Source organism: Thermobia domestica, chromosome 10 (assembly GCF_964235325.1).
Source record: "Thermobia domestica chromosome 10, izTheDome1.hap1.1, whole genome shotgun sequence".
Classification (NCBI taxonomy): domain Eukaryota; kingdom Metazoa; phylum Arthropoda; class Insecta; order Zygentoma; family Lepismatidae; genus Thermobia; species Thermobia domestica.
Window position 1 is genome coordinate 266993161 of NC_137463.1, and position 25164 is coordinate 267018324.

Below are 25164 nucleotides of genomic sequence, written 5' to 3' on the forward strand. Positions count from 1 at the left end.
TATGCATTTCGTAATTTAGTAAACCCAAGCGCCCTCTATCTTGGATATTTCTGTGTGATAAACATTCTTGAAGGAAACAAACGTACCATGAGAAGTTTTACCATAGATGTAATTAATAATTTTAATATTTATTTAGATATAAAATTAAGATATATATATATAGAAGGTATGTTGGAATATTAAAGCTTTTCTTTTGTTGTTCAACAGTGCCCTGTGCAGTGGGAACATACTTTGACCGAGAAACTCGTACCTGTGTCCCATGTCCATTAGGAACCTATCAAAGCGAAACAGGTCAACTTCAGTGTACTCCTTGCCCTGTGATTGCTGGCAGACAAGGTGTCACAGTCGCCCCAGGAGCCCGAAGTGCCAGCGATTGCAAAGGTAGGCATCTTCATAACCAGTACATGATGGAATCTGAAACTAGAGTAGAAATCTTTGATTCAACCAAACATCATTATTATAGTTATTATTATAGTGAAAACTTTTGCTAGTGGTAAATTTCAAGTTGTGAGAGTATAACCATGTGGTAGACTACTATAAAATATCTCAACAGATTTTTTTTTTTTAAGTTTTTGCTTAATTTATGGTTTAATTAATAGTAATCTTTACCTCACAAATATGGGTGACGGTAATAATGGAGACGAATAAAAGTGATGCATAGAAATGAGGCTCTCAAGAACCATGAATGAGAAGATAATTTGAAATTGAAACTTTGAATTGTTGTTTAAAACAATGGGAGTCAAGAAAAGGATTAAACATTGACGAGAATATCGAAAGTGGAAGAATAAAATAGTAATCTGATTCAGGAACGTACGAACAAATTTATTTCGTGGGGGGAGGGGATTAAAATTCAATATGAGGATAAATTATATTAAAATTTGTGAAGTTACCAATAAAATTAGACTAAATTTACAGAAAAGTTGGGATTTTGGAGGGAGGGATCCGGGCACACCTTTTTCGTACGTCCCTGATCTGGTTTATATACGTGGAATTATTATTTGCCGAGTGACTTGATAATAAATGACTTGTAAAGACTTACTATGTGAAAGGTTGCAGTAGGATAGGCTAGAATAGAATACACTGTTATTCATTTCTTGTTATTAGTTTTGTCATTAAGTATATATAACAAGATAAAATAGTGAAATCACTCTTAACTTTATCATCTGTTTGTATAAATTAATTCTTCACTATACTCTCTACGCCCTTACTTCGCAAATAAGGCTTACATTTGGTTGACATATTGAAGAAATAATTTCTACGAATATAGGACATAAGTTAGAAGAGTTATATTAATGTACACTCTCAGTTCGTTTTACAAAGACATATTTGAAGTTACAAAAATATAGGTTCGTAATTTCAAAAAGGACTTATCTGGTGGCAATGATGCGAACAGACTTTGGGGAGATGGCTGAAATTCAGCTCAAATATAGAAGGGGCTACATAGATTCCATATTTCAAGAGCAATTGTTCTAAAATGGGTAGAACATAGTCAAAAAAGCTCGAAACTTTAACATTAATGTCAATGGAAAATCAATGGAAAACAAATAATTTCTCCACTTATCTCAAAACCTAAAAGAGGGCGATAGCTGAAATTCAGTTTAAATATAGAACAGATTATGTAGATTCTACATTCAAGAAAGAAATTGTCCTAAAATAGATGGAACCTTGTAAAAAGTTATGAAACATGAACATTAAAGTCAATGGAAATCAATCAAAAAGAGAATGAAGTCGTCCAGATATCTCAAAAATTATAAAAAGGAGATGGCTAATTGAAAGCTTATTGCAAAGATATAATAAAGAGTGTAAAAACGATGTATAGCACGTAAGGTAAATATGGATAGAACATTGTCAAAAGTCAAGTTGTTTAAGTAAAATCAACAATAATGTTAAAGTATATTCATCTTCTTCGAATTACCCAGGGCGCTCCACGTGGAGGTTACATACTTGAAATATCTCACATCTGGATTTCGAATCTCTAGACTCGATTTAGGACGCAACATGACTTTTGACCTGATTACGTGACACAGCCTGATCCTTATGACAAACCGCATAGACCCTTTATTACTATGAAATTCATATATGGTTAAATATATTTGTGTAAAGAAATAGAAATCAGAATTTTAAATATAATTTAAACGTGTAATTGATTGATCTGTGAATGAAATGAAATTTCCAGATGAAAACTCGTGAAAGAGACTACAATTAATTCAAAATAATTTTGGAACGAAGAAACACATTTGAAAGTTTTGGTAAATATGTAAAAACAATGGATTTTTTTCTGTGTTAATAATAGAATATATAATAAGTCTCAAAAAGGTATTTATGAGGTGTAATGGTATAGCATTCAAATCCCAGTATATGTATCTACAATTTGATTTTACAATAAATGAAAATAAAATTAGACCATTTTTCTAAAATTATACATATAATACGAATAGATGAAATAATTAATTGACATTGTTATCAATTTGCAGACATATTCTTATAGATAAAGTACAGGTTAATAATTTAGAGTTTCTGATGAACTGACAGGAAGGGATGAAAAATTTTAATGATATTTCTGTCTTTAGAACGCTGTCCGTCTGGAAAATACTTTGACCACGAGGCTGGTTTGTGCCGTAGCTGTGGACATGGCTTCTATCAACCTAACGAAGGAAGCTTTTCATGTTTGCTCTGTGGCCTCGGAAAGACTACCAGAACAACTGAAGCAGTTTCGTCAGAAGTATGTCTTGCTTATACATTATATAATAATGTATATTTACATTGCATCTACTATAATTGCACTATGCGCTTAAAGATTATAATGTTTTTGCAACTGAATTATTGCCCTTTTAAAGTAAAAAGAGATTTATTTCTTTAGATGTTAACGATCCATTCGAAAGTGCCTATTACCTGATGAATGGTCACAGACTTTGTGATAGTAAAATCTGTAATGTTGGCTGCTAGTTTAATTTGGCTATAAATGTGTACAGGCATGTAGGTACAGCCATATACTGTTAATGATGTGTTAGTTGACTATAAGTTGACTACTTTCTAGGATGGCCAACTTAAGACATCCTTCACTATACTTATATTTTTAAGTTGTTACTTCCTGAAAATCTCTTTAAAATTAGACTACTTACGATGAAAAATGCAATTAATCTTCTCATTGTTACAAATTCAGAATTAAATTTTCATATTTATTACTTATTTGTATAGGAATGTCGTGACGAATGCGCCTCAGGCATGCAGCTTGGCGTCGAAGGCAGATGTGAACCTTGTCCACGAGGTACTTACAGAGCCCAGGGTGTTCACGCAGCTTGCCAGGCATGTCCAATTGGAAGAACTACACCGAAACTCGGAGCTGCTGCTATTGAGGAATGCTCCTTGCCAGTGTGTCCACCAGGTGAGTTAGTGCAGCTTATATTCAAATTCCAATAACGAATTCATCTCCAAAATACAATATATATCTACAATAAAAGGTAGTACTAACTCATAAGTTTGAAAAGAAACATATTTATATAAAAATCTGTCATTACAATAACTAAATTTTCTACGTTAAGTGCACTTCTTAGGTGAAATAACATTTATTTGTAACAATCATTTTATTTGTTAACAGTAAATAATTGTTGTACATATATCAAAAGAAAGGAAATGTTTAACTCGCCTAACATATGCAATAATTATGTAAATCTGACAAAGATTTCAACAATTGCTCTTGCCTTCATGTGACCAAAATATCTTTGAGCTTAGAAGTGTGTCGTCCTCCTAATATATTTTTAGTGTATTTCTCCATTGTAAATATATTATATCATATCTTCTAAATATCCTAGGATCTAACAAATCAACAGATTCACAATGAATGGAAATATACTAAACATGAAGTAGGAGGTTATTACATATAGCTCGAAACTGTTTTGAACCGATGAAGTCACCGGTAGTTGTCGAAACAACTTTTATCAGATTTACATGATTATCCCTTATAAAGTTTCCCTTATAAGACTTTCAGTCAAGCAGCTATAGCATCATTCCTGTTTATCCTAGGATCATAGTTTTACCTCATTTTCTTCAGAATAGAGCAGCCTTTCAAACGGTACCATTCACATTTCCGTATCATGTCCCTGAGGCGGGAAGTAGAAATTGGGATTTTTTTTTCTGATTCTTTTTTCAAATTTTGAGCCCCTCTGGACAACACAGATCTCAAAATCAACTACTAAGTAGTAAGGTGTGTACTAAATTGTGTACAAAATTTCAAAACTTCTATCTTGAATAGTAAGGGCGGGAAAAAATATTTACCAATGAGCCCCACAATGTCCAACATTACCCCAAAAGACCCGGATGTAATATAAAAATTTCCTGAAACATCCCTATTTATCCTAGGGTCATGGTTCATATATCATTCTCTTCAGAATAGGACAGACTTTCAAATGGTACCATTCACATGTCTCCATCATATATCTGAGGCGGGAAAATCGCGAAAAAAGGATTTTTTGTTAAAAATATCTTTTTTTTTTACCTTTTTACCCCTCTGTACCACCCTGTTTTAACAGATATCTGAAAAAAACTTTAAAAAAATACTAAGGGGTGCACTGAATGTTTGTCCAAAATTTCAATCTTCTAGGTACAAAAGTAAGCCCTCCAAAAAGTAATAAAAATATTCATAACAATTTTTTTTTTTAAAGTTATGACGTCATCACACCCTATGTCACAATGCAGAAAGGCGTGAAACCATACGTAACGTGTTCTACAATGCCCCCAGGCTTGGAGAAACAAACTAACAAAAACAGAAAACAAAGTAGGAAGCTTTGTTGGTACTTTTTAATATAATAATGAAGACACTACTTTAGTTCCTAAAAATAGGCACTAAAATGTATAAGGCAGCAGTAGTTATCGGGAGGGCACTAAAATTTATAAGGGTTATTGATGACATTAGATGAATTAAATATTTCATATTTTATAATCGCTAGTTACACACTTGGTCTTGTACATAGTTATAACCAGGGGCGGATCCAGGACCGACTTCTGGGAGGGGGGGGGGGCGGTGGATTGTCATACTGTTACTTTTAACGGCCCCAAGCTTTGGAATGGGTTTTATTTATATATATAAAATAAGAAAGTTTTACTCTTCTGGGGGGGGGGGGGGTGATTGCCCCGATCGCCTCTCCTGGATCCACTCCTGATTATAACTAGGAATAAGAACAACATTCTGTAAACCAATTTTGTTTCTAAAAACTGTACGTATTTCTTATCTTATTACTGTCAACTTACATTATCTTACTCTTGGTAACTGCAGGCACTTATTTGAACGGTACTCAGAACAGCTGTATAGCTTGCAAGAAGGGAACTTACCAACCAAATGCTCAACAAACTACTTGCATCACTTGTCCACCCAATACAAGTACAAAGGGAACTGGATCCGTAAGTATCACTAATTTCTTTTCTATATGTTGTGGTAGTACTAAAGAAAGAAACTGAATTGCTTAGTCAAATTTATGAATTCAAAGTATACATTCCACATTACATCACATTATATTTTAATTTCGTGGCCTACGCCATGTTTCTGTAATCACTATAAATCTTGGAGTAACTACATATTTTGAATAGATACTTCCACGATAATATGTAGGTTTATTCTATTTTACGAATATGTGATCAACTTCCTTTATAAGATTGAATAAGCCTATGTACTATTGAGAAACACGATACGGGAGCATGACGTAGATCAGTAAATTAGGATATAATGTAAACATTATGTTTCTTTGTTTGTTTTTATTTATATCCTTATTTAACTTACATCTTGAGGTAGGATCTCATATGAAATACAGGGTTAGCATGAATGATTCATTCATTTTGAGATGGCTATATTTTCAAAAGTATATTAGACGTACACACATGAAAGATATATGGCAAGAACCACAAACTCTCCAATTTTATGCACCCTCTACAAATGTTCAATATGTTCCTCTTTGGTGACACGACACACGTCCAGATGATACTCGAGCTCATTCCATACATTTGTAGCGTAGTCCTGTCAATTGTCTGCACTGCAGCATTGATGGGGGTTCTTTGAGCTCGACCAAGGATTACGGTAGTGGGGGTACGTAAACACGGTCTTTAACGTATCCCCACAGGAAGAAGTCTCAGGGCGTTAAATCAGGAGCAGTAGCGTCATTTCAGATTTTGCTTTGGGGGAGGGGGAGCAAGACCCTTTGATATAAGTAAAATTTCGCGTTTTTCACTGATTTACTACTTGATAAAATCTATATACATCTCAAACTCAGGGGGGAGAATTGCCCCTTCCTGCTCCCCCTAAATGACGCGTCTGATCAGGAGATCTGGTAAGCCAGGAGAACGCCCAATTCAGCGATGCGGGATGTGCCAATGAGAGGGCCTCGTCTTATGCCCCCCCCCTCGTGTTGCCACCTCGAATACACAATACAAACTTGGCGTGTTTGTGGTTCTTTTCATATATCTTTCATGCGTGTAAGTGTAATACTTGTGCAAATATATCCTTTTCGAAACGAATGAATCATTTATGCTAACCCTGTATTAAAGTATCAATGCTGTGTAAACAATCTAAATAAACAAACAAAGGAAATGTAATATAATATATGTAATATAGAGGAAAATCTTTAAATTTTTTTTTTTTTTTTTTTGTAAAAGAAATCATAGAGTACATTAGTTTATTAGTTTTATAGGCAGATTTCAGATTAATGTGGGCTACATGAAACTTTAAAATATTGATTTACTTTTCATCTTAACTACGAACTAAAACAGCCTTAGTATAATAGTGTGTGTGCTGTAATTAGGCATGTTACAAAAATCGAGATTGACGTAAGGAATGCGAAAAAAGTAAAGGCTGTCTGCGAAGGAGAAATTTAAGGGAGATCATTACTGAAAACAATGTTGATACCACACAGCGCTACCAAGTTTTCTGGTCACGACGCTATTGGCTGAGGAAAGAGCTGAAGCTATTGCTTATTGACTGCTAACGTAATACATGCATTTTGGTTCTGTATGCCCTGCTCCGTTTGTGGCGGCTCATGTAAGCGGACTCAAAAGAGGTGGATGGGAGGAGGAGTTAAAAATTGTTCTTTGGGCATAGAATACATAAATACGATCCTGGCTGTAATTATTCACTTCCACTTATTTCTACTTTCTTATGTATTAACTTTTTTTATTATTATTTAACGTATTCACTATATCAAATCTACAAAGTACAACTTCACTAATAAGTCATTAGCACCGATTCTTACAGAATAATATTAGTAACTGCAATATGATATATACTTAATGAAAGAGCATGGTCACTGTCCAAAAAGAATTCCTGTAGTTCAGGGAATTTTGATTTTAACTTGAGTTTAGCGTCTTTCAGCAGCGAGGCTGTATGAGACGTAAACTTACAGCTAAATGTGGGATTCAAATAATATGAGCTTCCGTCGAAAATCGAATCAGGTCTTGGCACGTACGCAATTTAGGGAATAAATAGACAACCAGAAATTATTTAGAGTAACTTTCAGGCTGAATTAAACTCCCCACTTTTCGTTAAGGTTATTTACTAAATCTTTTCTCATCATTTTTTCTTATTTTTTGGTAAACTACTTAACTAACAATTTGAGAATTGTTTTAAATTGTACAAATATTATTTACAAAATGTTATTAGAGGTGCTGATATTTGTTTTCAAGATCTTTCGTATAATGTACAACAGGGTGTCCACACAATTTGACGAAAAAATCCCTAACTTTCAATGACGAAAGTTCCAGATTTCCCTGACCATTGAATAATTTAAAAATAAGAAAAAAGAAAGAAACTCTAGCTTCCATCTTCCCCATAGCAGGCCTTGTTCTCTTCCGTTTCTGTTTCTTTTTTTTTTTTTCAATTTTCTTTAATCCAAAAGAATGTAAATTTACAAATATATGCATTAGCAAGGGCGCCGATCCTGGGGGGTCAGCCCCCCAAAAACCTCATGTGGGCCCCCTCATTGTATTTGTGTATATACAATATTTGGTATAATTTGAATGCAATTTGTCTTAAAATCCTCATATATACACCGTCTGCATCTGAATGCCCTCCCCCCCCCCCCCAATTTACAGAGAAATCGGCACCTTTGTGCATTAGGCCGGTATTGATTACATGTTACACCAAATGTAAAGTTACAAACGAAAGTATGCAGTATACAGAGTAAGATAAGAAAAAAACATATACATTATATGCTTACACATTATAATACCAATTACACAGCATTATAATATTGGTTATAGCAATAAACAATTCATATATGATTTTACTGATGACAAAAGAAAACATTATGTAACACATACCTTTGCAGGTGCAGTTGTTAAATGTAACCCATTTGACAACTTGTTTTAATCCTTTCTAGCATAGTCTTCTTCTCACACATCCGACTATCCTCTTGTTGTCTCCGTACTTTAATTTTTGTCTCTCCTTCCTCCAGCTCCTGTAGTTGTTGAATCTTCCGTTTCTCTCTCCTTTTCTTTTCTCCGGCATTCATTTCTCTTTTCTTTTCTAAATACATCTGTTATTGTCTCCTTGAAGTTATCATTGAATACCTCTTGTAATTCTTAATCCTGACGATCCACTTATTCTTATCACAAAATCATATATGATCCGTTGACTCATCAGAGATTCTTCTTGTAAATTCTCAACAATGAGATTTTTGTTTATTTTCCCCTGTCCTAAATCGATTTTTCCCTGACTTTTCCTGACCAACCTGTCATTTTCCTGACTTTTCCTGATACATTTTTCTTTCCCTGACTTTCCAGAATGTGGACATCATGATAAATTCGGGTACCGATCAATTATGAGGTCATGAACTGCGTGCCCAGATTAGTGGTCTTTAAGAAAATACTTGAATCTAGTAATTAGTTCATTTAATAGGGTTTTGTAGATACCATGTGGCACAACTTCAGTTATATGAGAATTATATAGAAGTATTCACAGAGCCATTAAATATTTCCGTTCAACACAGGTTTCTGTTTAGGATATGTTTGGCTATATAACATAGTAAAACACTTTAGCAATCACCTAGTAATACCAAGAAATATTGCAGACAGACCTGGAAATTATAAAATGATTTATAGATTTGGTTTCCAATGAACCGTAGTGTATATACGTCTGAAATATAGTAGACACAGAAGTAAATTGTCTAGTTGTTCATTTGTTGAATATTTTCCAAATTCATTTTTAGACTGCCAAAGAAGACTGCAGCAATCCATGTGAGATGAATGGTCCCGACATGCATTGCGATCCCAACGCATATTGTCTGCTTATTCCAGAAACCAGCGACTTCAAGTGTGAATGTAAACCTGGTTATAATGGAACAGGCAAAGTTTGTACAGGTAAGGTTTTGCAATATGGTTGGTTGCTTGCATTTTTTTTTTCTACTTTGGTGATTTTGAACATAAATATATGTTATACTGATTAACAACCACTAATATTTTTTATGTACACTGAGATTCCCGTCTTGGTGAATACTTTCCTGGTATTTAATCTGTTGATATAATCCGTCAAATACGGATTTGAAGAACGTTGTTTCCTTTAACAATGTTTCTATGTTATTTGCTTTAGTCCTTTTTCAAGAACGCACAATATCAAAGTAACTGCTTAAACTACAGCTGATCTACGTATACAGTACGGAAGAAAAAAATCGGAAGATAGATAATAGCAAAACGCAAATTGTGCGTTATTGTTATGATATCGCAAATCCAGAAAATTAATCTACGACACCGATTATCGTGAATGGAAAACACAAATTTGCTTTGCATTGACGCAAACCAATATGTTCGTAGTGATGGCCTAAATGTATCACTACTGTCTTACACAGTCAATGCATAATAATGTCTCGCACAATTTTAGGTAATGAGGTAATAATGTGTAAATTAATGTAGTAGAAACATGTTGACTGTGAATAAAATTACTATTTTTTCTTAATTTGTTTGAATTAAACTTAGTTGTCAACTTGCTTATGTATTCCTTTAAATTAATATATGTCAAGTGTAAAATAAAATTTAATATTTTTAATACTTTCTTTTTTCGTAGATGTATGTGAGAACTATTGTGAGAACGAGGGTGTTTGTGTGAAGGACAGCCGAGGGCAACCCACGTGTCGTTGCATCGGAAGCTTTACAGGGAAACACTGCACTGATAAGTCAGAATTTGCTTACATTGCCGGAGGAATCGCTGGCGCTGTTATATTTATTATTCTCATCGTCCTGCTTGTTTGGATGATTTGTGTCAGGTTAGAAGTTATCTACATTCATTCTATTCTATTCTATTCTCTGTAGTCTTGATGTCGATAATTTTATCCTGTTTATTAATTTTATAGACTGTATCTCGTATTTCATATAATTTATTCTTTTCTTTTTACATTTCAATGCGATTTTATATTTTGACTTGCTGAGGGCTCCGCCCCCAGACACTCCTGTTTGCTCGGCCTACGGCCTCATATCTTTTATGTATCAGCCTTTGCATCAAGAGTGAATTTTGTGCATTTGCTATTAATATTTCCTGAATTCGGTCAGCTGCGATCTTTGTCCCAAAATCCCCGCTTTTGCTCGGCCTACGGCCTAGCAATTTTTAAACCCAAAACTCGACCGAGTTTCAAGTTTCTTGTCCTTTTTCAACTATCTAAAAAGATAAGATTTTGTACCCCAAGGAAACGCTCATTTAAATAAAATGGATGTTTCTTCACCCCCCTTTAGACCCCTTACAAACTAAATATATTCACTTTTGGCAATTTTCTTGTGTGTTAGTCCCTTGATGTTACAACCATGCCAAATTTCATCATTCTAATCCTGCTCGAAGTGCCTAAACATTTTGGAGTGTAGAAGGTGTCCCATATAAATAATATGGGGAAGATTTTTCAGTTCGACATAAAACCACTCCAAAGTTAGAAATTTTTAATTTTGGTGATTTAGTTAGGTAACGCTAATGAAAACGTACAACCCTACCGAATATCATGTTTTTATTCCAATTCCAAGTACCTAAAATATGAGGTTATAGATCCAAAAAAGGGCCATTTAAATAACATGGGAAATTTCTTCATCGCCCCTTTAGACCCCCTAAATATTAAAAATATTCGCTTTTGGCATTTGTTCTGTGGCTTAATTCTGGGAAGCTACAATCATGCAAAATTTAACCATTGTAGCCCTACAAGAAGTTCTCAATAATTTTCGCCTGTAAAAAGTGTCCCATATCAATAACATGAGAAAAATTTTCAGTTCCCCATAAAACCACTCTAAAGTTGGACTTTTTTTTTTTTTGTGATTGGCTTACGTAACGCTAACGGAAACGCACAAACATACCAAATTTCAAGTTTTTATTCCAATTCCAAGTACCTAAAATATGAGATTATAGGTAAAAAAAAAAGTCCGTTTAAATAACAGAGAATTTCTTCATCCCCCTTTCGACCCTATAAAAGTTAAAAAATACTCACTTTTGGCAATTTTCGGATGAGTTAGTTTCGGAAAGCTACAATCATGTCAAATTTCAACTTCTCACGTCAACCTGAAGAAGCCGTTATTTTATGTCAGTTCATGTAGTTTTATATATAGTTAGGATTTCTATTTAAATTATGATTTTATTTTAATGTTTGTTTTATTTAATTTATGTTTTCAATCAGTTGTTAGTTTGGATCATACAATCATTTGATCATGTTAGTGTATGTCACTTACTAATTTTTATGACTGGTATAGTCAATGACAAAAGTTATTTCCGTTTGATGCAAGTAGTTTCGTGAATATTTTCGGAGTGGAAGGACAATTTGAGTACAGTTTTCAGTAAATTAAAAAGAATGTGATTTTATGTACGTTCCAGCTTTGAATTTCGTTGAAACTGTCTACTTTTCACCGTTTACTTAAAATAAATTTTCCCAAACGGAAAAAAAAATTGTCGCTGACTGTACAAATAGTCATTATGCTATCAATGAATCAATTTGTCCTTGTTTTCTACTTTTTTTCTCTAAACATAGGAAAACTGATGTAAAATGTCATATACAATTTTAGGATCGCTTTCTATAGTTTACAGTACTAATCGAGAATAGCCCAGCAAATAACTTCTTGTGTTTCGACCAATTTGGGAGAACATAGTAGTCTAGTTTTAGAGCGTTGGATTCACTTCCACGTGGTCCCAGGTTCGATTCCAGACCGGTGCTTCCCAATTTTCGTCGTGAGGCAAACTAGGGAGTCATGTGAATGAAAGACGTGACCGCAACAAGGTCTAGAGAGCTCCCGATATGCCGGTTAGTGACAGAGCGACGTAGTTCAGCCGGTTGCTGACAGATGGCGTTGGAGCGGCTGAGGTTCTCAAATGGGTTGTTACGCCATGTGATTTGATTTGGTTTTAACGAAGAAAAAAATCGAGAGAGCAACTCACGCAGTTTTAGAGAGCTCAATATTGAAATCTTTCATATCTTAATAATTCTCAACTCGGAAGCTCTTTCTTGTAACTAAAATATTTTCATTTGCTCCTTCTGCTGACCTTGTTAGTACCAGAAAGATCATAGGTAAATACACAAGGGAGGTGGATAATATGGGATCAAGTTAATGAATAGAGTGATGATTTAAAAAAATAAAGAAAGAAATACAATATTTGCATAAACACAAAATGTCTATTCTTCCCTCTCGTGTGACATTCATTTGTTTTAAAAGTTCATTTTTCTTGCTTTATACATAAGTCACTTGTTGCTGGAAGAAGGGGAATTTGGTACATGCATTTGTTATTTGAATCCCGGTTTTATCCAAAAGCTCCCAAGATCCGTCTTTATGGTCTATTTTCTAATTTTTACGAAGATAGTATCACATTTAGCCAAAGAAAATTGCTTCTATACTAAGAATGATTAATGTTGTGTAATAAGGTTTAACTACAGGGTGTTTCAAAACAACACCGACAACGTTTGGGAGGTATTTCCTGACACCAAGATAAGACAAAAAGTATAGACCAACCTAGGTGCACAGATGTTTCCTTTTGGAGTTATAGGCTGCCGAAAACATGAAAAAATTAACTTTAAGATCCATAGCTCTAAAACTATGAGACCTACCATAGTCGGGCCAAGACTTCACTTAGGAACTAGTATGTGCTCTATCCAAAAAATACATGTTTCAGAATCCTAAGGTACTCACGCAACATTTTTTTATAGAGGGAGTCTGGCTACGGGCATATAATTGAAATAATCACCAACAACCTCTATAAAAATTGTCACGGAAGTACCATAGGATTCCCAAACATGGATATTTGGATAGGGCACATACTAGTTCCTAAGTGAACTCTTTACCCGACTACGGTAGGTCCCATAGTTTTGGAACCATGGACCTTTCAAGTTCATTTTTTTTAAAGTTTTGGTAGTCTATAGCTCCGAAAGAAAGCATTTGCGCAGCTAGGTTGGTCTATATTTTTTGTCTTATCTTGTTGTCAGGAATCACCTCCAAAACATTGTCGATGTTGTTTTGAAACACCCTGTCTACATATTTCACAGAGAATGAGCTTAATATTAATGTCAAAAAAAGTATAGCGCCCCTTTCTTCTTGTAGCCTCAAAATTTTCCTACTTTTTTCCATTCTGTTTTCTCTTAAGTTATATTACGATGTTTGATTTAATTATTTTGTAAATTTCTTGATATATATATATATATATATATATATATATATATATATATATATAGATAGATATAGATATAGATAGATAGATATAGATATAGATATATTTAGATATAGATATAGATATATAAACATTGTTTCTGTAGATCACAATAATGCAACTTTGCAATAAAAAATCATAGATTTTAAAAGTTATATGACTTGGTGAATTATATATTTTGTGTGTGAAATGACTTAACGTTGTGTCTCCCACGTCAATAATAAATCTTTTTTATTCCTTTCCTTAAAGATCTGCTCGCAAGAAAGAACCAAAGAAAATCTTAACTCAGGCCAGTGAACAGAATGGTTCTCAAGTGAACTTCTACTATGGAGCTCCTGCGCCGTACGCGGAGTCTATAGCACCATCTCACCACTCTACGTACGCGCATTATTACGATGACGAAGAAGACGGCTGGGAGATGCCGAACTTCTACAACGAAACCTACATGAAAGGTAAGTAGCTCTTTTGTATTCAAATTAATCACACCCCCTGTTTCCTTGCACCTCTTCCTTTGTTACTTTAACTTACAACGGCTTCTCCAAGCAGTAACTGCAGTTAAAGAAATCAAAATATCATGGGAGATTCGTTTATAATGAACCAACACAAATTAATATATCTTTATTATGTTGTTTTCTAGGAAGTTGGGTTCGTTAGTGCATATACTATTTACTATATAATTAACAATTTATTTCAACATGTACAAGGGATCAAATACTAACTTCTAAATTAACGTAATTGCAATTTCACAAAGCAATAATGCATGATAATTCAATAATCATAGATATATATTGTATTCCAACACGAATTACCTTAGTATTTCACTTACATATATATATATATAGTGTTAATATTGCACTAAAGTAAGTGACATGACTAGAGCCCGAAATTAATGGCAAAATTAAAAGCCCAAAATGTCTGGCAAAATTATGAAATAAAAACCGAAAAGTGACAGATAAAATGACAAAATAAACAAACAAGCAAGGGCTTTTGAAAGAAAATATGATTAAAATATTTTTTTTAAAAAAACTATAATAGCCTAAAATTGATTTACTAATCGAAGAAAAAATATAGAGCCTAAGAGACGAAATGTTTTATTTTGCTGTTAGTTTTTAAAATTTAAATTGCTTCTTCCTGAAAATATGACGAAAATTGTAATATATATCATTTGTATAATTTTGTCATTAATTCCGGGCTTTAGGTGTCACATATGTAAAAATATATATACACTCAAATTTAATTTGGAAACAGTATATTGTATGTAAATAATATTTAAAATGGGGAAATAATGCTAAATAATTTATTACTACCTGAGTTTAATCAATTTATTTCGATGTTCTTTTGTTTAAACTATTCTTGATGCTAAATTATCTTTAACATTTTTAAATACCTTATAGTAATACCTTATAGTTGTATAGTAATTAATAGTATAAAATTAAAATTTCTCTCTAAAAGATTACACCATACACTGTACAGGGTGTTTTAAAAAAAAGGAAATTTTGGAAATTAATAATTTCATGAAAACCTTTTCTAAAAATTATTTCTCTCATTTAATAGTAAAAATAATGCCATTTTAGTACAATTTTAATACTGGTGGCCACCGGTTTCTGTTTGGTACCAAAATGATCACCATCCTCTTAGGTATTGATCAACACCAATATCATCTTTCTCTGACTTACCGTTCCTGAGATATTGGCCAAAAATAGTTCCGATTTCGGCCACAAATTACTAAAATTGTACCGTGTATGTATTCTAAAATGGCATTATTTTTACTATTAAATGAAATAAATAATTTTAAAAAATGATTTCATGAAATAATTTAATTTTTAAAATTTCCCGTTTTTTCAATCACCCTGTATAATTTTTATTCTGCCTTACAGAAGACTATAACCTTTTGTCCAACAATTTCAATCATATAATCATATTGTTTCTTAAAATAAGCAAATTAGCTTATGAGCATATAATTTAAAATTCAACGGTGACACTATTTTAATATACCATGTAGGCATACTTTTCTTTCTGTTTTTAATGATACATGATACACAAATGTACATAAAAAATTATTCCTTTCCGATTTATATATTACATATAATTTTAACATATTTTGTAAACCAAAAAATGCAACAGTGTGTTAACAGGCCTCATCAAGGCGAAATTAAAATACCGCTAATTTTATAGTAACTATATCATATCTTCAAATAGATAAAAGGTAATGGAAAAGTGAAACAAGAACTTGCTAGACAATATTATTTTACATGTGATACCATTATCACGAGTCACCTAGTAACTTTCCATTTACAGCCATTTATAAATAAATACCGAACGTGAAAATAAATGCCGAATATCTAAATGGCTGTAAATCGAAAGCAGATAAATGAGTTGTGATAACGGCAGGGGCGGATCCAGGACCGAATTCTGGGGGGGGGGGCGGTGGATTGTCATACTGTTACTTTTAAGGGCTCCAAACTTTATGATGTTTTTTATTTATATATAAAAAATAAGAAAGTTTCTTCTTCTGGAGGGAAGGGGGCGATCGCCCCAATCGCCCCCCTGGATCCGCCCCTGGATAACGGTATCTCATGTAAAATAATATTGTCTAGCGAGCTCTTGTTCCACTTTTCGATTATCTTTTATCTATTTGAAGATATCACATAATTACTGTAAAATTAGCGGTATTTTAATTTCGCAGTGATTAGGCTTCTTAAGCAGATTGGCTCAAAATAAATGCAATTATTTACACTTGGAACCCTATACTTATACCATGATCATATTTTTTCCATCATATATTGAATCGAATTTTTTGAGTACGAATGTTTGAAATTGTTTAAAAGCTGGAAAAAATTTCTATTGATCTTACACTGGATCAAATATTAAGAAATATTTTTTTGTTAGTCACGTGTTAATAGTTCTTCATTATACTGTTGATCAGATAATTATATAGGGTTTATATATATAGATATAGACATATATAGATATATATATATAAAATAGAGAAGTTCTTGTCTGTCTGCAAGTTTTCTAAAATAAAGCATTAACATTTGATTATAGAGATTACATTTGTAGGATTCTGTCATCTTGGTTTCTTAAAATAATTTAATTCTGTTAAAGCACTAAGAATACTTTTGATGCAGGCAGACCAATATGGCTTCTCATGAGTTGCTAATGTGTTTCACTGTTTTAATGTGAAGGTTACCACTCCAGTAATTCTTTGAGAATGGAGATAGGATGAATAAATTTTGTACGGAGGTGATACTGGCGATATTATCATTCCCCATATTGCTTTTTATTTTATTTTTACTTTTTTTAACTAGCAATGATGAACGGAAATAGCAAATATGTTGTGTTGGTAAATTTGCATTATATCTGGTATATAACCTGAAAATTGGACACAACTTGGCACAATCTTTAATGTGATGAATTTTTTATATAATATATGATGGAAAATATGATCACGCCAAGAAATAGTGTGCAAAATGCAGATACTTACCTTATTGATAGCTTTGAAATTGTTAACAAGTGAATAGTTGCATTTATGTTCATTCAATAAAATGTAGTCAGCGACAAAAAATCTTTACTTTTGATGAAATTAGTTTCGTAAATAACTTCAGAATGGAAGGGCAATTTGAGTACAGTTTTCAGTAAATTAAAAAGAATGGAATTTTCCGTACATTCCGGCCATATCATCGTTATTTCCAAAATAAATTTACCTAAACGGAAACAACTTTTGTCGCTGATTGTACAATATATTATGTGAAAGATCTATCATTTCCTTGTAAGGTAAAAGGAACATATAAAAAAATGTCGATATAAATATGTAATGTATTTCGCTTTAAACTTTTATATTAACACTCTATACTAACATATTAAACGTACATACACATATATAAAAATTACTTGTCTCAAAATATTCACCACAATTTTTCGCTTAACGTTCCATCAGACAGGGGAAGGGGAGGAAGAAGTAGAGAGAAAAGAATATAATAGAAGAAAAAAAATATATGTATATATATAAAGTGTTTCATGGTGGCACCTACAACCACATATGTTGCCAAATTGAAAGCGAAGGAATATTGTATAATCTTTTTACAACATGCATATCTCTGCATATAATATAGTTTCTACGGAGCAGTAAATAAAATATAAGTAAAGTCATTGTTCATTATCCGACGAAAGAAAAGACTACCCAAATGTATGAAGGAAATAAACAACAGTTTCATAATTTTCCTCTTTTACGAAATAAACGCAAGTAATAATAAGTTTAATAGTTAAAGTAAGTTGCCGATGAATAATTCAAAGTAAGCTGTCGAAATTCGGAAAAGTATGACAGAAAAGGAAAAAAAAAACACAAATCATTCAAAGTAAGCTGTCGAAATTCGGAAAAGTATGACAGAAAAGGAAAAAAAAAAAACACAAATCAGTAGCGAATCGTGAAGCAAGTCACATCGGTAAAAAATAAACCTTTATAGCTTAAAACTAACGGAAGAAAACTTGCTTAAGAGGCTTAATTACTGCGAAATTAAAATACCGTTAATTTTACAGTAATATATGATATTTTCAAATAGATATAATATAATCGAAATTTGGAACAAGAGCGCGCTAGACAATATTATTTTGCATGAGGTACCATTATCATGAGTTACCTAGCAGCTTTCCGTTTGCAGCCATTCATAAATGCGAAAATAAATGCCAATTTTCTAAACGGCTGGAAACAAAAGCAGATAAGTGAATTGTGATAAAGGTATCTCATGTAAAATAATATTTTCTAATGAGCTTTTGTTCAACTTTTGGATTATCTTTTATCTATTTGAAGATATCACATAATTACTGTAAAATTAGCGGTATTTTAATTTCGCCGTGATGGGACCTCTTAATGTACGAATTCTTGCCTTCAAGAATTAGAATATTAAATAAGTTTTTCTTTCCTTATTTAGAAGCAATAAAAGTCTATTTTTTTTAATGATTAACTTACTTACCTTACGAGCTGTCACTGAATGGAGTTCATTATGAAAGAAAATACATAGATACTTATACATTACAGAGTTTTTAGTGTAAATAGGCTATTTGTGTACACACTGTATGATTGTCCATTTCAGAGAGTCTACACAACGGAAAGATGAACAGTTTAGCGCGGTCAAACGCCAGCATTTATGGAAACAAGGAGGACCTCTATGATCGGTTAAAGCGACATGCTTATCCAGGGAAGAAAGGTTGGTTTATCCGCCTCAAAGACAATTAACTCCCTCTACAGACATTATGGGAAAAATTGCTTTGGCGGGAAAAAAAAATACCATTATTCTCTTTTCATGTGAGATTATCGTAGCACCCTGAAGCTTTCTCTTCTTCTGTCTGGCATTAACTGGCTAACACTAACATTCAACTGCATGCGTTTCATAAATATCAAATTCTTCATTTCACTAACATAACGGAGTAAGTTGGTTGTACAGAAACTTACATAGGCCAGGACGCAATGTAAAATAAATAATCTTTGTTACTTTTCAGTGGAGAGTTTTATAGTGAATAGCAATAACGAATTTAAAAAAACGCTAACTTTTTTATGTATACGTCGTTGTTAAACATACATGAACTCTGCTAAAGACAGTAAAAGGGGTTGCACGAAACCACATACAAGAGCCATTCAATACATAACCGTAAAAGTTGTTTAAAAAATTACAAAACATAGACAAAGTTTGTGCTTCTTTGTTATTTTTTGGTGGTGTCTTAGATTTATTATCAAATGGGCGTAGCACGCCGACCTTGCGAACGCGATGCTGGGAATCAGTGAAACAAGATGGCGGCACCCTTGCAAGTTTGTTCTAACGTAGAGCAGCAGAGTGTCGTTAGACTTCTATTAGCTGAAGGCTTGAAACCAATCGAAATTCACCGTCAGATGGCAGTGCAATGTAGTGAAAATTGAGTCGAATACAAGTGTATGATCACCGTAATACGCCTGTTTTGCCGTTTCAACTCTCAAATGTTGTTCTCCATGACTACACAGACAGAATGTCCTGGGCGTGGCGAATCTTCAACACCTGTTACATCCCGTTTGAAAAACATCTGCCCACTCTTGCACTTGTGTTCGATTCAAACAACTTTCTACTATATTGCACTGCCATCCAATGGTAAATTTGGATTGGTTTCAAAATTTTTAAGCTAACAGAAATCTAATAACACTCCGCTGCTCCACGTTGGTACAAAACCTGAAAGGATACCGCCATCTTGTTTCACTGATTGCAAGATCCCGTTCGTGAGGCAGGCGTGCCAGGCTCATCTAAAAGTAGTTCTACGATACAATAACAAAGAAGTACAAATTTTGTCGAAGTTTTGTATTTTTTTATACTTTTCCGATTATTTATTGAATAAACCTCGTATTTCCATGTATGGGATATGGATAGCCATAGTTTAATTCGCTGTTATCCGTGAAGATGCTCATGGATTGAGTCCATTAGCGAATTCGGTCGAGACTATCTATTGCAAAAACAAAATTCAGATATTCTCTTTCATTCAAGAGTTCGTGGAATAACGGACAGACGTACACATTAATATTACGATCTTATAAAGCCTGCTGGCATGATCTTAATAAAATATAAAAGTGGTTTCGAGAAGCCCGAACAGCTAAGAACCCGTTTGCCCGCACAGTAACGACTTCGGTTTCCCATTGAGTTTTCAGCATCGTGAGAGCAACATGTCATATCATTAGTTAACCTATAAACCCACTATGAAGAAGTAGAGAAAAGATTCTCGATTTCCTGTCGTGACAGGTACTGGGAAGCCTCAGTTAAACAAAAAAAGTTTTGCTTATTTTCTCCTTTGTTCTTCGAAACGAGCGTTCGTTGTCGGATCTTCTCCAATAAATCGTAAGTGAATTAAAAATGAAATGAAATGGATTTTAATTCGAGTTGAACTAGTTTGCTAACACCATTGCCTACTAGTTCAGGATTTCGAAAATCAAAAGAATTACAGAGTGACCTGTAAGAAATACCAGGTACTTTTAATAAAGATCTAGCAGTAATATTTTACACTGAACATGAATTTCAACATTTAGGGCTGTAGCAGCCCAAATGGATAGGCTAAAAACTAATTGCAGGAAAATCTAAATTATGTGTTTTAGATCGTTTTATGTTAAAAAATATATATTACAAGAACTTTCATAATAATAATAATAAACCGCTAAATCAAAACTTACGAAAATGGTCATTTTTTCGGAATTACCGTCAATATTTATGCAGCGGCTTTTTATCAAGTATCAATTATGAAGAACCAAGTATAAAGTCAAAAAAATTGAAATTTCAGTTGTTTCTTTCGATTTGCGTTCTATTATGTGAAAATTAATGTAAGATTCGTACAGGCCAGGGATATTTTCCTAATTTGTCTGCTGGGTCAAGAACATTAATTCTTACCTTGTTATATAATACATGTTATGTGACGTACCGAAATCATTTAACACTTGCATTTGGCTTCGTGAGCTTAGGTTTTCGGGACGATTGACCATTCATCGAGACAACGTGGATAAGGGGCACCTAGTAAGGTGGGACGAAAAATGTAAAGTTCTCTTTTCAAGTCGTCATACCGCGGAAAAGTTGCGAATTACGTAAACTAAAAAAGAATTTAAAAAGACAGAAAATTGGTTTATATCTTCCAGTCGCATATGTGCTCTAAAGTTTGCCGAATTTGGGAAAATTCACATTTCTATGATACTTCGTATCTTACTTAATTTGTCAATATTTAAATTTAATAGCTCGAATTGAATCTTCCTCAAACCGATGATTTAAAAAAAAATATTCAAATCGATCAAGTTATTCCGCTCACGCAACGGATTAGTTGTAATAATTGACAGCCGTAAGAATTGAAAAGTTTTTTTTAAAAAAAAAAAAAAACACTTTAGTTTCCCTAATTTGCAGCTTTTCCGCGATATTACGACTTGAAAAAACAACTCTACATTTTTTTCGGCCTACCCTAGCACGTAGTGCATTTATGGCGTGTAGAACGTGAATAGGAGGAAACTACCTGTGTCTTACATTTAGACCTACAACTAAGTCAAAGTAAATTGGAAAAGGCTTTGGATGACTATGAGAAAGGAACCTATTGAGCATATATAATCTTATTAATAGAAAAAAGAACCAGAAAGAGTACAGATAAACATATGTATCCTCCTATAGGCCAATATCTCTTCTTTCTGTAATATCAATTATCTGTGAAAAAATAATCAAAGACAGGCTACTTAAATTCACCTCACCTTACATCCATAGTTCTCAGCACGGCTTTCTACCGAAAAGCTCAAGTCTCTCAAACTTAAGTACTCTTCTTTCCTGTGCAGTCAAATGTATGAATAACAATACTCAATTAGATGTTATCTACTTTGATCTCTCGAAGGCCTTTGATTCTGTCAGTCACATTCATCTTCTTCATAAACTCTCCAATAGATTTAATGTACATGGCAAATTTCTCTCTCTAATCACAAGCTACTTGAAGGACCGTAAACAGAGAGTTGTTATTTCAGGGGCGACTTCTAACCCCCAACCCGTGATCTCAGGGGTGCCTCAGGGGAGTGTACTTGGGCCTCTGCTGTTTGTCCTGTATATGGATGATCTCTACACGCACTTATCAGCTCAACCTAGTGGCCTTCTCCTTTTTGCTGACGATTGTAAGTTATACAGAGAAATATCGTGTCTCCATGACACAATTGCTCTACAGGAAGACATAAATTACCTTACAGGCTGGTGTGAAATGTGGCACTTGAAACTCAACAGTAAGAAATGTGACAGTATTACTATTACTTTGAAAAAGTCTCCTGTTCCCTCCACATACCACATCAACGATTCCCCTGTCACACATTCTGCTAGTCATAACGATCTTGGTGTCATCTTTGATTCAAAACTCACCTTCTCTGACCACATCTCCTCAATACTAAAGAATTCAATGCGCATGTTGGGACTTCTTTATCGATTCACCGAACTACGCACTGTTTCTTCATTAGCAACTTTTTATAAGACTTTAATAGCGCCCAAGATCGAATACTGCTCTCCCATATGGGCCATGGCAGCACCTACACATCTCTCCAGACTTGATTCTGTTCTCAATTTCTTCATCGCTATAGTCCGTTTTCGTGTTCCTGCACTTCGAATATTATCTAAGAAGGAGCTCTTGCGACATCTTAATATTCAGACTCCTGAAGTACGCAGAATTATCTCTGACCTGAAATATCTACAGAAAATAGTTAATGGAAGCTTAAGATCGGAAATATTACTTCAGGAACTATCCTTACGTGTCCCTTCCCGCATCACCCGGAATACCCACCTATTCCATCTTTCCCGTCCTAGGTTGGCTGTTATACAGAGGTCTCTTTTTTATAGAATACCAGAGCTCCTCCGTGGCTAAGCGGTTAGCATACGCGCCTTTGGCGCGGGAGACCCGGGTTCGATTCCCGGCGGGAGCTCATGTGGTTCGGATTCCACGTTAATCAGTAGGTCCACGTCTCATATAGCCTCGCTGCTGAACGGGACGATAAACTCAAAATCAACTCAATTATAGAATACCAAACTGTTATAATCAAGTAACAACTGATGTGGACATTTTTTCGAGCTACCCAGTGTTTGAAAGAGCAATTAAACGAGCTTTGACGGAATAGTTTTACTTTTACACTCTTTTTTTTCTATGTTGTTGTTATTGTTGTCTTGTTTTTTTTCTTTCTTTTGTTAGCATGTCCCTGTGTAAAATGGCAAAGTTATGCTGTATCTGGGAATTTGTTCAATAAATAAATAAATAAATATAGTTTTTCGGTTTGATTAGGATAGAATATAGGAACACATTTCTCAACAAATGTTCCCTAGAGCGAGGAGAGAGAAAAAAAGTGAACTACAGTAAAATTTTTACAGACAACATGCCGCTGATCATAATTCACTCTAGCAGTTGCTAAATACAAGTGCTCAGAATTATTAGGTTAAATTTACAATTCCTCAGAGGATATTAATATCTTCTGCGAAATTTTACTTTGCATATGCACATAGGCCTAGAGCTGCAACTTGGTTTGGAGTTTGGAGCAAGAACTCAATCCGTTATTATAGGTCCCGCTTCAAGAAATTTTCTAAAATGACTTTTCCAATAATATTTTGCGCTTTACAGTTTCAAATTAAATCTTTGATTTTTTCGTTTGTAATGATTTTTATAAAAATCGCGTGTGCTCGTGATTTTCTAAATTTATTATTGTGTTTCACTATTAATAAACCACTGAAATGATTCTGAGTTTTACGACAGTTTAACTCTGTTCGCTACTGAACCTGCTTCGAATATATCCAAAATTTGATTCTCTTTTTTATGCAATTGATTTTTCTTTCCTCTTGTTTCCATTTTTGCATGGGCTACTAACAAATACCATATTACTTGAAAATATTCTTGTCCAAAATGTCATTATTACATTGTTTGAGTGTCAGTGTCGGTGAAATTCTGGATGTTTTAATTCATAAGTGTGTTTTAATAAAAGTGCAAGGTTCTAATTACTAGTTATTTTTGTTATAGTCTTTACGCAGTTGGTTTGTCATAGACAACGTCATACACAACGATCATAAACCACTCCAAGAACAAACATGTCGTTACTGTTAAATAAATAAGTGAAGAAAGTTTTGTGGAAACAGTACACAAATTGTGTGGACGCCACAATAGATCACAAACATGGTGCGATCAAACATCTAGAATCTTCTTTCTTTAAGGTTCCCTACGCAACAAAGTAACAACGATTCCTTAGCTAAAGGACATTCAATTGCAGGAATTGTATCATAATCATGTGAAAATACAGGGTGTTTTAAAAAGAATGACCTGATTTTAAAAGTCCAATGTATTGATAAAAACACACTACAAGAATGGGATAAATTGCAAAATACTCACAAAATCTTCAAGTTTTAGCTACGCTATTACAAATGCTTGATGTGTTCACCACCAGCAGCATGAACAACACCTAGACGGTAGCTAAATTCATCATAAACTTTACACAAAGTATCTGCGTGACAGCGGTTATGGCGGCTGTTATTCTATTCTTCACTTCTTCTATATCACGAGGTAAACCAACGACGAATGTTTTTGGGTGCAGGTGGATCAATCCCAAAACGCCGACGAAAATCACGCTGACCGAAATCATTTACTCAGTCTTTGCAAACTGCAGTACACAAAACGCCTTCTGTTGAACGGACGCCATCTTACTTCTGACTGTCAGCAAACTGAGAAGACGCATTGAATGACTTCTAATGGCGGTTTTCTGAAACTCTAGGCTACGCCCATTCAAACAACACTAATTTCTTTGCCGGCACATCCCTTGTTCCGTAATTATTACCGTTCAAAATCAGGTCATTCTTTTTGAAAAACGTTGTATAATCAAACTTTGTACAAAAAGGACAAGAATATACTGCAGAATATTGAGGGCATATATCAGACATGTTCCACAACACTATTTATTCTAAGGATAAAATACTAGCAATTTCGTGACAACTTGACCTTTTGTTAAAAAATTACATCTTGCGTTCTTATTGGAACACGCTTATATTAAA

The 25164-nt window shown here is 33.8% G+C and overlaps 1 protein-coding gene and 1 long non-coding RNA gene across 5 annotated transcripts in view; both read left to right on the top strand.

The window, feature by feature from the left end:
- uif (sushi, von Willebrand factor type A, EGF and pentraxin domain-containing protein uif) overlaps positions 1-25164 on the top strand; it is a 330814-nt gene that overhangs the window by 298067 nt on the left and 7583 nt on the right. For 3 of the 4 annotated variants that reach the window (XM_081729535.1, XM_081729534.1, XM_081729536.1), the window contains 8 exons: positions 208-381; positions 2571-2722; positions 3199-3385; positions 5273-5397; positions 9189-9339; positions 10040-10238; positions 13883-14085; positions 18724-18837. In XM_081729535.1, the coding sequence (XP_081585661.1) occupies positions 208-381; positions 2571-2722; positions 3199-3385; positions 5273-5397; positions 9189-9339; positions 10040-10238; positions 13883-14085; positions 18724-18837 (1305 nt within the window). The remainder of the gene's footprint in view (positions 1-207; positions 382-2570; positions 2723-3198; positions 3386-5272; positions 5398-9188; positions 9340-10039; positions 10239-13882; positions 14086-18723; positions 18838-25164) is intronic. The other variant, XM_081729537.1, reaches the window with a different exon arrangement.
- On the top strand, positions 18845-23464 carry LOC145663196 (uncharacterized). Its single transcript, XR_014127161.1, has 2 exons — positions 18845-21772; positions 23400-23464. It is a non-coding gene; the product is annotated as an uncharacterized LOC145663196 (long non-coding RNA).